The sequence below is a fragment of the Phoxinus phoxinus genome, assembly GCF_949152265.1.
Source record: "Phoxinus phoxinus genome assembly, chromosome: 18".
In the NCBI taxonomy this organism is placed as follows: domain Eukaryota; kingdom Metazoa; phylum Chordata; class Actinopteri; order Cypriniformes; family Leuciscidae; genus Phoxinus; species Phoxinus phoxinus.
Window position 1 is genome coordinate 10,808,141 of NC_136893.1, and position 17,624 is coordinate 10,825,764.

The window sequence follows — 17,624 nt, forward strand, 5'->3', positions numbered from 1 at the left end:
CTCAGTGTGCTGCCAAGGATGCAATATATGCAGTTTCGGGCCCATAGTGCAGGCCTGAAAAGTGAGGCCGAATGAAGCGAGAGAGAAGGAGAGAGAGAGAGGAAGGAAGTTTGTCTCATTTCCAACCTCTTGTTGATTTGTTTCTATTGCTGATGGAATTGAGCCCTCAGTGAAAGGTGAGGTCACAATTGAATTTGGCTTGCGTTTCCGTGGTGATCTGGCAATGGTTCCGATGTCCCAGTGGATTGGTTTGTTTGTTTGTGCGATAGCGAGTCTGTGTGTGTGTGTGTGTTTCCGTGCATAAACACGGGCACGGGAGATTTTACAGAGTAGATATTTCCCCTCTGTTTTCACTCTTGAGCTGGGGGAGATTGATGACTGAATTGTTGAGTACATGTTAACAGTAACTGCTGATTTATTGAGATACTTAGAGTAAGTGAGGGTGCACCAACTAAGAGGGGAAGAAAAAGATATAGGCCTTTTAAGTTAATGTAGAAATAGAGCCTTTTTAAGTAATAATTGTGATTACTGGGCGGGGGGGTAGGGAGGGATGTGCGGGCGTTCAGCCAGAGGTGTATTTGAGCACGCTGTGAAGGAAACACAGAGTCTGAGGAAAGGAATAGCTTGGAATTTCATCAAATTTATAAAGACTTTAATTGGAAGTTCTTGGCTCTTTTTCAAGGCTTGACATGGTACAAGTCTTTAGCGCTATCATAACGCTGAAACAAGTGTAACTTCATGCAGGTATTCCAATGAAATTCCCCCTGAAACAGCATGTTATTTTAAAGGAATCAGCAACTTCATTCATTTACATTTCTGTGTCTTGGGAAATATTCAGCAACATTCGGCTAGAACGTATTCATTCTCCCCTGAATGTGATATTCTGCCATCCCTCCATCTCAGCAGCAAATGGGCAAAACTTTTGCCTTTAGGAAAAAAAAAAGGGGTCTTGTGGGGGGTTTTTACACTATGTTTTAGGCTGAGTGAAATGTTTCCCAGTTTTCACAGGGATGACTTTATTTCCTAGCAGGGATTTAAACCTACTCAATCCCCCCATAAATACAACCTTCCCCAGCAGCATGCCGGCCGTAACTCATTCTCGTACTCTCTCGCTAACTAAACTCATATTGCAGAGAGAGCTTTGTTTGTCTTTGTTTCAGCTCGATCAGATCCGTCACGTCGACAGCTGCCTCTTTCAGATCTCTCTCTCACCATCTTGAAAAAGAGAAACCCTCATCAGAGACATGTTTATCAGCCACAGACTTCTGACAATCGGAAAATAGATGTAATTATGAGATTTTTTGATGGTGGCACATGCTGATGGCCAAACTTTTTCTTTTTTTTAAACAAGGAGGCTTCTTTTTTGGCAGGGCCATCATCAGTGGGGACACCAAGAACATTGTCCCTGGCCCTGCTAAATTGCGACTTATTCAGCATCAAGTGTCCAATCTGAACTATTCTCCTCAACTATTTTTAATACTTAAATATATTGAAATTATATAAATATGTATTTATTATTAGACATTTACAAATATTTAGCTCTCAACCAGGTGGCTGGGTCCCACTAGAGGGCCTCAGCAAACTTCCAGGGGGCCCCAATTAGTCTTAAAAGTATTTATTTTTATTTAAATAATCTTAATTAAACTGCTAAAAGTACCAGAGGTACACGTCAGCTTAGATAAAAGGGGCTTTGAATGTCGTCTTGGACAAAGGGGGCCATCGGAGTCAAAAAGGTTGAGATCCACTGGCCTACTCGCATTTAAAAATGTAGTCCTAGACCTCAACAATTTTAGTGATAACCCTATCAACTTGGCAATATCTGTTGCCAGAAACTTTCTAACCGCATCAAAGCTCCACAAAGAGATATAAACAGGGTCCGAAGGTTCAAACATCACAGTGACTTTGGAGCAGCATCAAGCAAAACATCTGAAAGCTTGATAAATGAGTAGTAATTGTATTGCAGAGGGTGTTGTGTAAAGTCGGGCGAGATGAATATGCGACTGCAGAGAGCGACTCGAGCTCAGTTCTGGGGTGGAGGAGACAGAATCTCTCTCAGGGCCCCTGATCGGCTGTGATCCGCCTGCTGCTACCTTCTGTTCTCCACTGTTAGTCCCAGCGGCTGCTCAGAACTGACACGCACAACTCCTCCACGGGCTTGAAGCCCTCTGATGTCCCACCCTCCCCTCCGTTCCACCTTCTTCTGGCGCTTTGCATTTTGTTGTATTTGTGTAAAAGCCCAACGCCGAGCGAGATTACAGTCGTGCGGCGGTACTTCCCTCTCTCTCATTCTCTGTTCTCGTCGTCCTTCTAGTCCTCCGTTTGATCTCACTATCATCTCCCCTCTTGTCTCCGTTCTGTTCGACACCTGAGAGCCAATGCTTTAAGAGGACGACGTCTGGAAAAATGTACAGCGGCAGGCCATCGACTCTGATAAAGACGGTAAACAAGATGAAAAACAAAAGCCCACAGCAATGGTTTGAATAAAAGACCTACCTGTTACAGCATCCATTACGCGTTATTCCTCGAAGTGGTAAGACAGCTGAAGCCCTCCACATGCCCAGTGTTAATATTAGTTTGGTTGAAGAGAGTCCATAAGCTGATCAGTGGGGAGAGGCGCTCTGTACGCCTCAGGCAGTGCCAGGCCTTGCGTTTGGCTCCCGCTCAGAGGATTGATGTCTGGGAGTCAGTGGGGGCTCCACTGTACCTTTATTACTCATCAGCTGGGTACCAAACTAATTTGATAAAGCGCCACTTAATACACCAAACACACACACATACTGTGACCGCGCCTGGCACGGCATCAAGTGTGTCAGGCCGCCCAGCGAAAGGCTGGGCCGTCATTTAAGCATGCTGTAATATTTTTTGTATTATTTTATTATTAGGAAATGTCATGAGCTGGACGCAAACATCGTCCACATGAACACTACAACCTTTATATACAACCATTTGACCACAATTTTACTGTACATTACCATATATGTATAGATTTAACATATTAATGCATTTAATTTTACTGTAAAATACTATAAAATGTATAATTAGTTATTAATTCATTATAATAAAAATAGATTAGATTAAATTATTTTTTGAAATTAAATCATTTATGAATTACTGTGAATTACCTTTTAATTTGTTTTATAATTTCCTTATTTTATGTTTTAATTAAATTATATTTTATTTTTAATAAGACATTTACTATGTATTTTTATTTTTCTTGCATTGTCCACGTGAGCACCACAACTGTAGAATGCTGTAAAATATATTAAATAATTATTAAATGTTTTTGTAATTAAAAACGATTAATTATACTTTTATATCAATGCGTGTAATTTTACTGTAGAACACTGTAAAAATTATAAATTGTATTATTATTATTAAATTTATTAAATTAATTTTTTGTAATTAAAAACTATGAATTACCTTATTTATATCATAATTACCCTAACTTATGTTTTAGTGAAAATCTATTTTATATTTAACCAGACATACTATTTATTTACAAAACATATACCATGCTGTTTTATTTATTTGTTTTAATGTTTTATTAATTATTTAAATTATTTATAGTTACCTAAATTATGTTTCCAGTGTTTATACATAACACTTCATTATATTTTATATTGTTAAATATATTGTGTCATGTAATTGTAATTTATTGTACAAAATTACGATTTTCATAATCTCACAAAGCCTGAAACTATCATGTTTTTGTGTAAATATCTGCCAACCACACTTGGCACTTTTTTTTATAGTGCATATAGTACATGGCTCTGACAGTGAAAATGTGTATGTATGTGACAAAATGATTGACATACAGTACATAGATGGTAGAAAGATAAACATGGAGACTGTAGCAGAATGAGACAGAGGAAGAGAAAAGGAGAGAGAGGAAGAGGTTGGTTTGGTAATTACTAACTCTGTGCCCAGGCAGTGGAGGACAGTGTGTGAGTGACTGAGTGTGTGTAGGCCCTGGTGCTCTGATAATGAAGGGTTACTGTTGCAGATCTGACAGCGTTAATCTCCACATCGTCCTCTCCTGGTATTTACCCTGCTGGGGAGAGAGCGGCAAGCCCACCTGACAACACAGTTTACCCACAGCCAGACACCTCAGGCTCACACACACACACACACACACATGCTGAACCGAGATCAGTTTTCAGCATCCATCCTTTTCACAAAGACATACCACAGCAGAAACCCAAAAAATTACAGGAAACATGTGGGGGAAAACTTTTTCTTTACCTTTTTGTCAGTCTTTCCCTTTCATCTTTTCTTCCTCCCATTTGAAGTTTATGAAGTACTGTTTAAGCATTACAGAGGAATATGAATATGCATCGCACCATATGGTTGCACTTGCTCTGGGACTAGGTGTGTCCAGAAGGTAGAACCACGTTAATGCATTATTCTCCTCTCAAATGATCAGTGTCGTGTCGTAGTGCAGCAGCGCACTGCAGCCATGTGTGCACTGCTGTTCCGGGCTTTCAATGATGTGGCCATGCAACTGGCTATCCTGGATTAGCGGAGGAGGAGAAAGACAGCGAGAAAGTGAGCTGTGCTGGGGTTTTTTTTTTTTTTTTTGTGGTTCAAATGCAAAAACCCTGACAGAGTCGTGATTAAAAGTGATATTTCTGACACGTTAGGATGCGCACAGGAAGTAACCTTCTCCAAAGCCTTCATTATTAGATGCATGACAGACCTGAATATTTATAAAATATGCTTTAATAATTGATAACAGCAATCTGCTACAGTAATTCATCAGATTTGCACTTCAACAGAGAATCCGTTTTCATTTTAAAATAATAATAAGTCGAATGCTAATGCAGGTGAAATGCAAAATTGCGACCCGTGCCTGGCTGAAGCTCTAAATGCATTTGTGCCATTTTTAGTGCATTGGAAAAACAATGGCGTGTTAATGATATTGCCCTCGCTGCTCGTTTAAAAACTGTTATCAATGTCTGTGATCATTTGTGCACCGCTCGTTTTGTTGTGCACTGAGCTGTTGTGCTGTTTACTTGTGTAGCTTCCGTTTGAGGGCACATCACATCTAAAAAATCAGGAAACCAGCCTTTTTTAGTGTAGAATATACAAGAAGCTGATGTGGTTTTATCAAAAGCATATTCTTTGTTTGAGTCAGTATGCAATACTTCCTCTTGTGTTCTTTGACCAAAATAGCACACACACACACACACACAAACACACACGCTCACCTTTTGTAAAGCTTCTTTCTACTCATGATGATTCCAAAAAGAGCAACCACAGCCTTTTTTTCTCTCTCTCTCACACAAAACTATCGCTTTGTTTTTGTACACAGTTATGAAATGTTCTCATTTTGAATTTGAAGTTTGCATGTTCTTGCAAAAGCATTTGCCATCGTTTAGAATGACTCTCATATTTGCAGGTGTATACAATCATGAAATAAATATATCCTAAAGAAGAAACCAGTGACAATACAAAAGTTTGGATGTTAAGCATTTAAAGTGTACAGCACATTATGGAGTAACATAACTATAAATCCTGTTGGTAGGCTAATGCATCAAATAAATAAAATATTATTAAATATTGTCTACAAAATTAAAGATCAATGCCAACATAGTGTTTTTGACCGGTAGTGTGCATAAATGCCACTGTGCATATTGATGAAATGTTTTCCAGTAGATTTGAGTGTGTTATTACAGTGTTTTTAACCAGCACTTATTGAGCTTTATGGCACTCACAAGATGATTCAGATGTTTCAGTCTTGTCAACTGACCACACTTCACTGTAACAAAGCCTAGATTAAAAGAGTTCAGGTTGCTTTTAAAGGGGTATTGTTGCAGAAGGGAACTTAAAGAACTAAAAGAGTCTGGACCTGAGAAGTTCAGGGGACACCTGCAAATTGCTCCTCTGTGCATAAAATGTAAAAAGAAGAAAAAAAAAGAGTCAGAGTCTGTGAAGCAGAGCAAATGCTTTAATGGTGGCCAGGGATCGAAGCTGTCAGCGAGGCTTCCTGTCTGGTAATGTAGTATTCTTTTACTTAACGTCACCCTTCTTTTGTCGTTTCTGAAAGAGAAATGCACTGGGATCTACAGTATGGTGTGCATTAAAACACAAGCAAAATTTTCATAAAGTTGCTTCGAAAAAACATACAATAACAACAAAAATACGGCAGCTTGGAAATCATTTAGACAACCTACAAGCAAATATTTATACTATATATATATATATAAGTATTTTATTTAATATTTTTAGACAACTGGTATCAGTCTCAGACCGGTAGTTTGTAGTTAAGTAGTTTGCCATGTCTTCTTAGTTGAATGGAAAACGTACTTGATGTTGTTCCACATTATTAAGCAAGACACAGTTCTCATGCAATATGATGAGAAAGAAACCTCTTTCTGAAGATGAAACGCATGATATGGTGCAATGTCTTGCAAAAGGCATAAAAACAACTAATATTTAGCAAAAACTGAATAGAGATTGTCGAACTGTCAAAAGATTTGTGAGTGATTTAGAGCACAGAAGTACCTGGTCAGATAAAGGCTTATTAAGAGAAGTTTCTGTCAAACAAATGAATTGTATTAAAAGGGCAGCTATTAAAAAAAAAAAAAAGCCACCGTTGAGCAGCAAACCGGTATTTGAAGCTGCTGGAGTCCCAAGAACCTCTCCATGCAGGCTGCAGTTGTGCGTAAAGCTGCATCTCAGCCGCCCCTAACCAAAGCTCACAAAGAGAAATGTTTACAGTGGGTGTAGAAATACATGAAGACTACATTTTAAATCGTTTTTTGGCATCAGCAGGAGGTGGTGGGGATGATTTGGGCTGGAATATTGGGAGGTGATATGCAAGGTCCCTTTAAGGTTTCTGAGGGTGTCAAAAGGACTTCTGCGAGATATGTGTTTATAACTGACCATTTTCTGGTATGGTATAAAAAGGATAGTGCCTTCTGAAATAAACTGATTGTCATGCACTACATTATAAACAAAAAAGTTTAGTCAATGCAAATATCCAAGTTGTTGTTCAGTAAAACTTCACATTTTAAGTTAAACTTAAAATTGTAAGGCAGCACAAACACTTATTTAAGTTGAAACATTTTTTTACAGTGTATCTCATGCTGCAAAAACACCACAGCAATAAAACTGTTTGAAAATTGATTTCTACACCCACTGTAAAAGTTTATAGTTTATATTTATTCATTCAAAATGCACATTCAAATTTTTGACAACAGATGTTTGTCCATCTATGAGAATTCCCATTCTTCTGCAACTCATTTACATGTGCAAATCACGGTTCATGGCTTTGAAAATGAAACCAATTGGCAAAATAATTTTTTTTAACTTTAAAAGTCAAACTTTCTTTTTCAACGCAGGAACAAAAACTGCATGCAATGATGTTTTTACATTTCCCAACTTCTTTTACTATCTTAACCAGAGGCTTTACCATGAATGGCTTATTAATTCATTCATTTTTTAACAGCAAAAGTTATTTTTAAAAGTGTCTTAAAAGCTGTCAAAATGTCTCGAGAGTCTTGTTAAAGAAGTGCCAAAACTCATTTCTCTTTAATGAAATTCATATGCTGGTGAGAGGGGGGCATGTCTAAACATCTAAACAGGTTGCTTTTTAGGTTTCACACTGAGGTTATCTGAAAGGGCTCCCCTTGATTGACGTTATCTGGCCTGACAGCGCTTCATATCAAGGTTAACCTGACGTTCGAAGGCCCGAGAGGGAACGAGGCAGAGGAAAACAGAAGAAAAAGTCCGACATCATTTGGGTCCCGCTCCTCTCTGCCACTCTTTCCCTCTCTCACACGGCAGGTGGAGGTTTCTGCACTCTTAATTGATAACTAATCGAGCGGCGTGTGCTGTGTTTCCCCCAGAGGACGGCCCTAATGGTGGCTTGGCTTACTCAGCAGCGCAGCTCCGGAACCACTAAATTAAATATATCCCCACAGATAATGACTCTGAGTGACAGACTCCGGTCTGGGCGGCTCCAGTGGCCACCAACCTCTCGTTGTGCCCTTGCACTGGAGGAACTAGAGTAGACCACCCCCTTCAGCGTCTGCTCCCCGATGCCCCGCGCTAACCACGGCTCCTCGTGACAAAAATACATCTCAAGCAGTTAATCTGTGCAGATATCAGCTCAAGTGCCCTTCAGTGGCATGGGGAGCCTGTCCTCGTAACCTTGCTTCCTGTCAATTCTTGCTTTGCACTCGGGCTGCCCCTCAAACATGGCAGCTCGGTCAATTAACTCTGTGTGCCAGGGCGTGCTTCAATCAAACTACCAGCGAACAGGTGATGAGACCATCATGGGTTATTTTTAGATGTAAAAATATGATTATATTAAAGTAGGGCATCTACAACCCTCATTGTTTGTTATTTCAAACCTGTGTGACTTTATTTTTGAAAATGACATTAAATACACTACCATTCAAAAGTTTGGGGACCGTAAGGGAAAAAAAAAAACTTTTAGTCAGCCATGTCACAGTACTTTTACAGTACATTATTACAAGAAAATTATATTTCAATACATTTTACACTTTCTATTCATCAAAGAATCCTAATATTACACAAAAATATTAAGCATCACAACTGTTTTAAAAATCGATAATAATTAGAAATCTTTATTCAACACCAAATCAGAATGATTTATTAAGGATCGCGTGAGACTGAAAATTCAACTTTGCCTTCACAGAAGTAAATAATTACATATTTAATAATTAAATATATTTAAATAATTCAATTAGAAAAATCCTTTTAAATTCACAATACAATACAGTAGAAATATATTAACATTATTACTACTGTTTTTACTGTATTTTTTAATCCAATAAGTTTTACCTTGATGAGCAATTGAGAGGTCTTTCAAAAAAAATTTTTTTTAACTTGCCGACCCCAAACCTTTGAATGGTGTTGTAGTTTTTTTTTTTTTTTTTTTTTCATTGGAGTCTTATGATTAAAAATAAAGAAATCTGTGGAGCGGCATGTTGAGTAAATGATGACAGAATTGTCATATTTTGGTTAACTATCTTCTTGATTTGGAATCAGGCCTATTCATTGTGCCAGCTGTGAGACCAACTTCCTTAACGATTTTAACAATTGTGACACGTGCAGAGCCGTTCACATCACCTCAGATTTTACTCTTCCCTAGTCCAGTCCTTCTATCCTCAGGGGACATCTTAAATGCTTTGTCTCATAATTAGGCTACAGAGATGTATTTGTTCTCAGAATTGAAGGGTTGCTGCCTAACTGCACTGCTTAAACAAAATATTTCCTTTTCCGTCTGTGTGTCAAAATATGCATCTGCCATTTTCTGTCCATTGTCCTCGGCGGCAAGTATGTGCGTGCCTTTTTTTCCCCTCGGCTTGTTTGTTTTTGTTACCTGCAACGGGATGTAACTGAATTATTGTATGTGGCAGAAGGTTCCAGTCTGGCAGATAGAGAAAAAAAGAGAGAGGGAGAAGTCAAAGTAGGTCCTTCAAGGTCAGTCCAAAGACAGCATGCAACATGCAAGGTCACATTCCAGACTAAAAGCAATAAGTGCTTTATTGATGGGAAAAAACACACACTGCAAGCAAGCAGATGTGCAGCGGACTGATTAATAATACAACAGATTTGAGTGTGTGTGTGTGTGTGTGTGTGCGTGTGTGTGTGTGTGTGTGTGTGTGTGTGTGTGTGTGTGTGTGTGTGTGTGTGTGTGTGTGTGTGTGTGTGTGTGTGTGTGTGTGTGTGTGTGTGTGTGCGTGCCCTCTGCATTCATATTTTGCTTCTCAAAAACAACAACAACAAAACTTTAAAGTCAGAAAAAAAAGAAAAACTCATGAGCATAATTGTTTTGTCCGGATGTGTATCTCGCACTAAAAAATTGATCCCTGCATGGGAATCTGAAAAATCCATTAGAGCCCATCAGACAAAAAAAGGGCAGAATGATAGAGTGTATATGAGGAGTTTATAGAACCACATCATAGTTTTGCCATTAATGCACATGTCAGCTGACGTTTTATTTTCGGCACAACTTCTTAATGCAACAACTTGCTTTTGGGCATCAGATACCGCAGCCGTGTCATATTACAGCACTAAGACCAAAAACAAAACTTTTCAAATAAGTATCATAGAGATGTTTCTTATAACCTAGTGCAGTTCTGGGAATTATTTTCTTTGTTTAGTCATATTTGCCCTCATTTACACTACAAACCTGATAAACCTGCCCTGTTAGCGCCATTCCTCCCCTCTCATACTGCGATACTCCACAAACCTATTTCAAACCTCAAATAACCATCTTTTACCTTCTAATTCTCTTTCCTTCACCTCTTTTTTTCCTCACCTCAGCCTTTCCTTCCATCTTTTCCCGCTTTAAGCGGCAGTTGGGAATGGCATTGTTTTTAATCATCAGAACCCAGAAATTATTATTATCGCCTCTGACGCGGCAATTAAAACTTCAGGTCAGAGGCACAACGAGCGGTGATCAGCAGCGAAGCTGAGAAGTTTTAATTAGACGATCAGAACCATTAATGCACAAAAAAAGGTGTGCGCTGGGAAATTAACGTGAACGTCTTAATCAGGGTTACCGACTCCGAAGAGGAGTCAAGTGAACAGAGAGCAAAAAACAAATCATTTCCGCACCACTGGGACAAAACTCAATTAAATATGCATGCAGAAAATGGAAATTCGGAGCATCAGCACAGACCGTTGGAAAAAATACGGCAAATTCTGTAGACGGGGTCGCAGACCTGCTTATTGTTATTCTTGTGTAATAAAATCGAAAGAGAGGCCAGATGCTGGGGAACGAGGGTTTGTGGAGAACAGGTCCGACGCTGACTTTTCCGCTCCCCTTCCCTCGGAGCGGTGGGGGAAACGAACTCCTTCCTGCAAGCTGTAAATTAGCTAAATAAAAACAGAAGGAATTATTTCAGCATGTGTGTGTGTGTGTGTGTGTGTGTGTGCAAGCTTTAGTAGGTGAGGAAATACCTGGGAACCTGCCTCTTCTTTGCAATAATGAGAAACTGAATTGCAAAGTGCTAAGGAAAGCAATTAATTTCTTTATTTCACATTTACTTCATATTCATTCATTCATTTTACATTTGCAGAGGCCCCTGACAGTCAGAGGTCCCAGGTCGCCCACCTAGAACAAAAAAAGAGTTCATTCAGACCCATGCCAGGTCAGTTAATCTGTCAAAAGGATTTTAAATATCAGAATAAAGCTTAAAAAAACACAAAAAAAAACAGAATCAGGATCTTTGAATAATGAGGAATGATCCAATGCTGTCCAGACCTGTTGCATTAATGAATGCTCTGTATTATCAGGGTTTTGTCCTTGCCTTAGTCAACACATTTTGAAAGTCTGCATGAAATCAGACAGGGCAGATCAGAGTGTTAGATCACTATTAAGTCAAGGGTTTAGCCAAGTAAACAGAGTTTGTTTCTAGAACAATCGCTGCAGTGGATGCCAGGTGAGGAGTAGTATGTCATATCCCAGCTTTAGCATGCACACTCTTCCTGTCAGAACGGGAGAGAGGGAAGAGCAGGACACGCCAATCTAAGCAGTCATTAACAGCCACTTCCTCACTCTGGTGGGCTGATTGCAGTCAGCACACGTTCGTACAAATAATGCACTTCCAACGGCATTATTAGGATTTGAAACACCACTTGATTGGGCATGATATCATTCCGGCACATAAACAGAAGCTCGGCATTAAACGAGACATGCAGGGCCCGGAGAGCCACGTTCAAGGCAGCTTCTCTGTCATTCCCGGCGTCCTCCGCCTCACGGTTCTGAAAAGAAACAGGGCTTGTGGGGCCTTTGATGTGCGAGCAGATAAAAAGGAGAAGCTCTCTCACTCTTATTGTTGAATCTGTTTAAAATAGTTTCTTGACTTTTTCGCAAAGGTTTTCTCCTTATACAGTAAAAGCATTATGACAATTCCAGCTCTGCACTATTTCCAGTAAAAATATTGTCAGCATTAAAATAAACAGGACCTCTTAAAGAAAACAAGCTTTAGCTGTGATCATCCCCACCGTTCGTTTATTATTCAGCGCTGACAGGCGTCTTTCGAGGGCCTGAAATAATAGCAATTCACTGAAACACGTTTGGACGGATCAAATCATTGAGGTTTGCTGTTTGTTACACCTATTTTTCTTAACATGAGTGCCAGTCCCCAGAGTGGTGGGAGGGATCCCAGAGGAGAGGCTGTTCTTTTATCTGCGTCCCTACTGATTTTATCGCACTGCATGCTATCATGAACACAAACGACTTGGAGTAAACAGCGGTGTTACCATAGCGATTCCCCATTGTTGGCCAGAGCCGAGGCATATCTTTTGCCGGGCATGTATTTAATGCAGCAGCTACTAACTGTGATCTTTTTTGAGCTGAGGAGCGTCTCATTAGTACCCTGATTCTCTTTCATTTAAAGCCTCAGATGTCATCTCTAAAAAAATAAATATGTATTTCGAGTCCACAGCCTTAAAGTAGTTGCATTTATCTAGTTCTAAAAAAAAAAAAAAAAAAACTTTTTTATGAGACTATTACAGTATATATATATACACACACATGCACACTGGTATACACACATTTGTGTTGCAGTTTCTTATAAAATTCCTGGTTGCATTTACTGAGCAAAGAAATTTTTTACTTGCATTTGCCACTTGGCAAGTGTTAATTTTAGATGCTGGGAAAAACGCACATAAATTATGGGTAATGGAACGAGATCGCTTTTCAGGGGTCATATCCTACAAGGAAAAGCGAGATTGAAATGCAAAGGAAATCGCTAGTTAAAGCTTGAAATACTGAGCCGGGTAAACAGTAGATGACCTGTACTGTTACACCCAAATGACCTCAATCTTCCTTCGGAGGTGTTCTGAAAAAAAAATGCTTCAGAATTTATGTTTCCACTTCCTAATAGTTTTTGCAGCTGATTTTTTTCTTTTTCTTTTTTTGGGTTCAAACTTGCCGCCCTCAACTGGGTGACCTCTTCAACCCGGGCCTTGCAATTGTCTAAGGTAAAAATGTGCACTTTTGAGGCGTTCAGATGCATCTGGTGCAGCACAAAGCGAGCATAATTCCTCAGCTCATTGTTTCAGAGAGGAAGTGTTGAGTGTAAATACAGTAACTGAGAAAGCATGTGCCGGGCCACAGGGTGCACGGCACATCTACAATGTAACAGGCTTACCTTGAGTCCCTTGAAAAGAAACAAAGTTACTTTCCCTTCAAAAACAATGTGAGGTTTTCTTGTTAAAGCACCCGTTCGAATCGAAGCGGCTTTATTGACAGCTTCACGGGACGGTTAGAAATAGCTCATCTCAACACAGCGTCTAACTACCAGCTAAAGCGTTCCGCAGACCATTATATCCCGCAGGTTTCCCATTTTTTATTTACTGCATGATAAACATCTACTGTTACGAGCAGGCTCGATTTTAAGCCTGGAAAACCTATTAAAAGTGAACTTTGCTAAATCTTTGCATCAGATTTGCGGGCGAAAGGGTGACTTAGCAGTGAGAGAATTCTGCCCTTAAATAGTCATCTCTGGTTATGGACGGACCCAGAACAGCTGCAGGGGGGAGTTGACACTGGGAGAGATATTATAGATAGCACATTGGGGTGAAATAGCAAATGACCAGGCCCAATCGGAATCTTTGTGTGCAGATTTCCACAGAATTATTGGAATGTCGAAGCATGGAAATGCAGGCTGCCCTAAGCTGTAAGGTAATACGGGGTGCAGCAGGTAATACGTGATGAGTCTCTGACCGATTCTCTTTATTGTGTGTGACTGATCAGCTCCAGTACACTCTCAACTGTCTATATTCACAGGAAGCGTGTGTCTGACTTAGCTGAAATGAGAAAAGCTGTGTTTGTGGTGCATCACTGTTGGTGTGGTGGTCTTCTACACTGTAAGAGCAGGTTTAGGGGGCTGACAGTGAATTTGAGTGAAAGCCGTGAAGACTAAAGCATGCAGGGTGAGCGAGGTGATGTGAGGTGAGGGGATGGCAGCTACTTTTTTTTCTCGGTGTTTATCTCTTTTATGCACTCTTGTCTCTTTCTCTCTACTTCCAGATGCACTTTTTGTTCTTTCTTATAGTCTTCTGCGCTCTCATCCTCATGTTGTCAGAGGTAAGGCTCACATTGGCAGGACGCTGGGCCTCTTTAGGTGGAGAGAGTCTTCAGTGTCAGGCTGTGTCTATTCTGCTGTCATGTTCAGGATTATATCTCACTGTAGTGGCGGCTTGACACACTGTTGGGGGTTTGATTGCGATCTAGTTTTTCTTCTGAGTTTGCAGGGAGAGATATTTCTCTCGTTCCCTTTCTCACCTTCTCTCATAGGTGTGAATGACATCTTACAAACACGCGTGACTTTTTCTTTTTAGCCTTGTATTTTTGTGTCTGTGCCTGCATCTAAGAGTAGCAGCAAACTAAAATTTAGTTAAAATGCACTTAGTTAAACAGGTTTGTGGTTTTTAGCGAGAGGCATTGTGGTTTTCTTGCAGTATTTAAGGATGCTGCTGCTGTTATCATTGAGCAAGTGAATTAACTGTGAACGATGACCATAAATATTTGTTTTAACCACTAAAATGTTCCCTTTTCTTTTATAAAATGTATATATAAATGAAATCCAGACATATAAATACGTATGAATGTGTAAAATATAAATAGAATTAAATATTTTAAAAAGTGGAAAAAAACAGTACAATGATGTTAAATTGTTTGTTAAAAAAGCTTATTTAAAAGTAAAACAAAAGCTAGAGAAAAATTCAATATGAATTTTCTTTTTTGTTAACAGCTGAGAGGAGTTTATGCACTGAAAAGACCTCAGGAAAATCCACGATGGCCGCCAAAAGGAAAGGTGGCCTAAAACTGAATGCGATCTGTGCCAAGCTTAGCCGGCAGGTGGTGTACGACGGCAGTTCCCAGAATGCCGAGGGAGACTCAGACCTAGTGGACAACAGTGAGCGGGGCAGCTTGCTCTACGATGAGGGCGACAGGCCTGAAAGCGACTTCCCAGAGGTCCTGACCCTGGGCCAGAGCCTCGAGGAGGACCAGAAACGGCGCGAGGCCATTGAGAAGTGGGTGAACGGCGAGTATGCCGACGATCCTCAGTCCTTTGAGCGGGGTGAGCACAGGGGACTCAAACCCAACAATATAAACGACGATCCCCCTGAAGGCGTGTACATGGTACAGCCCAAAGGCTGCAGCGATGAAGAAGACAACGCAGAAGATGCTGACACCATGCCCAACTCTCACGAGGGCAGTTATCAAGAAGACAAGGACTCGGTGGGCAGCCCGCACAAGGACGACAGCTACCAGCCCACCAGCGAAGTCCCCCCTCGCCAAGCCTCCTTCTCCGCACCAGGTATCACCTCTTTCTTTTAGGATGATGTCATTAGTATTCATAGGTATTTGAACGTAACATTTACAGACACATTTTTTGTATGTTCAGGTAGAAACTTAAAATTTCAGCATTTTGACAGCATCTATAACGTGAACTTATTTGTGTGTGTGTGTGTGTGTGTGTGTGTGTGTGTGTGTGTGTGTGTGTGTGTGTGTGTGTGTGTGTGTGTGTGTGTGTGTGTGTGTGTGTGTGTGTGTGTGTGTGTGTGTGTGTGTGTGTGTGTGTGTGTGTGTGTGTGTGTGTGTGTGTGTGTGTGTGTGTGTGTGTGTGTGTGTGTGTGTGTGTGTGTGTGTGTGTGTGTGTGTGTGTGTGTGTGTGTGTGTGTGCAACTTTTGACATGTAAATATGTTTACAAATCCGACTGGTCAGCAGAAATATTTCCAAAACTCTCCGAGGGCGTCATTTATAATGAATTCAGAAGGATAAAAAAATACATAAATAAATAGAAATGTGTAGTAATAAACTATAAATAAAACTGATAAATAAATGTGACAACATTAAAAATATTTTATTTGAAACATATTTAATTGATGTTGGTTAACCAACCTTTTAATTTCATGAATTCAGTATTATTTGAATCTCAGTTCATTTCCAAAGTTGTTGATACATAAAAGATCTAAAATACGTTTTAGATGCTGTCATTAAGTTGATTTTGTGAATTTCGATGTCTAAAATAATATACAGAGTACAGTACAGATACTTATGGATACTTAAAAGATCACATTGTTCAGTATTTGTCTGTGTGTAGCCAAAACAAAGTGCACATAATCAAGATAAAATCTCTCCTCAAAGGCTTGCCAGATCAGTTTTCACAGGTTTTACTTTACCTGGGCTTTTTGCAACCATAATTACAGTAACAATATGACAGTGTCACAACTGTGCAAGTGCAGTTCTTGGAAAGAGAAATCTATAGTTAACATGAAAGAGTGACTCTGTTGCCACCCGCATACATACACAAGCAATCTGCATTGGGTAAAAACGGGAACTAAAAGAAGAAATGAATTTTTAGAAGAGACTTAAAGAGACTGCCGCGCAGCAGCCGAGGGGCCAAGAGTGTTGGCAGACTGGCTAAGCTTCATATTACGCCCAGGATTACACTCTGACTCTTTGATTTTCTATAAGCTCACAAAACGTAGCTACCACCCGGACCCAATTACATAGTAGACCCGCTCTGCCAAGACTCTAGGTCTCTAGTAGTTCAGGAGATTAAATCCTAGAGATTCAGAGTCTAAAGCCCAACGAGTGGCCCTTAAATCGGTATGGGAAGAAGACAACTGCATTTCCCCCTGTATTTGCAACACGATCATCTAGATAACGGGACTTGTGTTGCCATCTTTCACGAAGTGATAACAAACCAGCAGAATTTGCAGAAACCGACACAATCTCCATTTTAAAACCTCTGTGAACTTTCACCTCTGACTATCTTAGGAAGACTCAACAAAGGTACTTCACACAAAACAAGACAGAAACTATGCTAGATAACAACAGGAGATAAGAGATATCACTTTGGTTGAAAACTTTTCATTTCTCTACCAAAATCAGGTTAAGTGGGTGCTTTTTTGTTAAATGCTTCTTTCTTTCAGTTTTTGTCTGCTTTCTTTTCTGCTTCATGTATTTTTTTTCTCGCTTTCTCTCTCTCTCTCTCATTCTGACGGTAGAAGCACCTATATGCTTGTGGCCTCTATCACAGAAGTGGGGCCAAGAGCTTCTCAGAAAATCAAGTATTTTCCGGCAAACATGAGTGCATTGTGGTTTTAATCCGTCATTTTGTGTTTATTTCATGGTCATAAAGAAAGCTGTCTTTAAATATGTGTTTGTGTTGTACACCTTTGCTTCCGCATCTTAAAATGAAGAAAAAGCATTTGAAGACGGCAGTGAGCAGACATTAGTCACCACTCTTGTCTTGAGTTGTTTTTCCCTCCTCTCTCTCTTTGTTGATTGTAACTAGGGCATCTATACTGCCATGTTACTGAGCGGCTCACAATTAAAATATTTTTTCTTCTCTCGTGCTGCTGTCTTTCAAAGGCTGATGCGGAGCGCACATAATTATGCATATAAACATAGTGGCTTAATTATCTCTCACAACATCAGTGACAATGTAATTAACAAACATCGCAAGATCAATGAGAGAAACTGCGACCTTCAAAACATTTAACTCCTCACATCAGGGGACTGAGCAGAATCCCTATCAGCATAAAATCACAGAATGCCTTTCCCAATCGCAGTCAAATGCATGCTTCTCAACCGGGCTAAGCTAAAGATCATGTAAAAGTA

The 17,624-nt window shown here is 39.8% G+C and overlaps 1 protein-coding gene across 5 annotated transcripts in view; it reads left to right on the forward strand.

Moving 5' to 3' along the window:
• Window positions 1-17,624, forward strand: part of casz1 (castor zinc finger 1) — a 202,258-nt gene that overhangs the window by 154,707 nt on the left and 29,927 nt on the right. For all 5 annotated transcript variants that reach the window (XM_079587716.1, XM_079587717.1, XM_079587715.1 and 2 more), the window contains one exon: window positions 14,742-15,311. In XM_079587716.1, coding sequence (XP_079443842.1) covers window positions 14,742-15,311 — 570 coding nt within the window. The remainder of the gene's footprint in view (window positions 1-14,741; window positions 15,312-17,624) is intronic.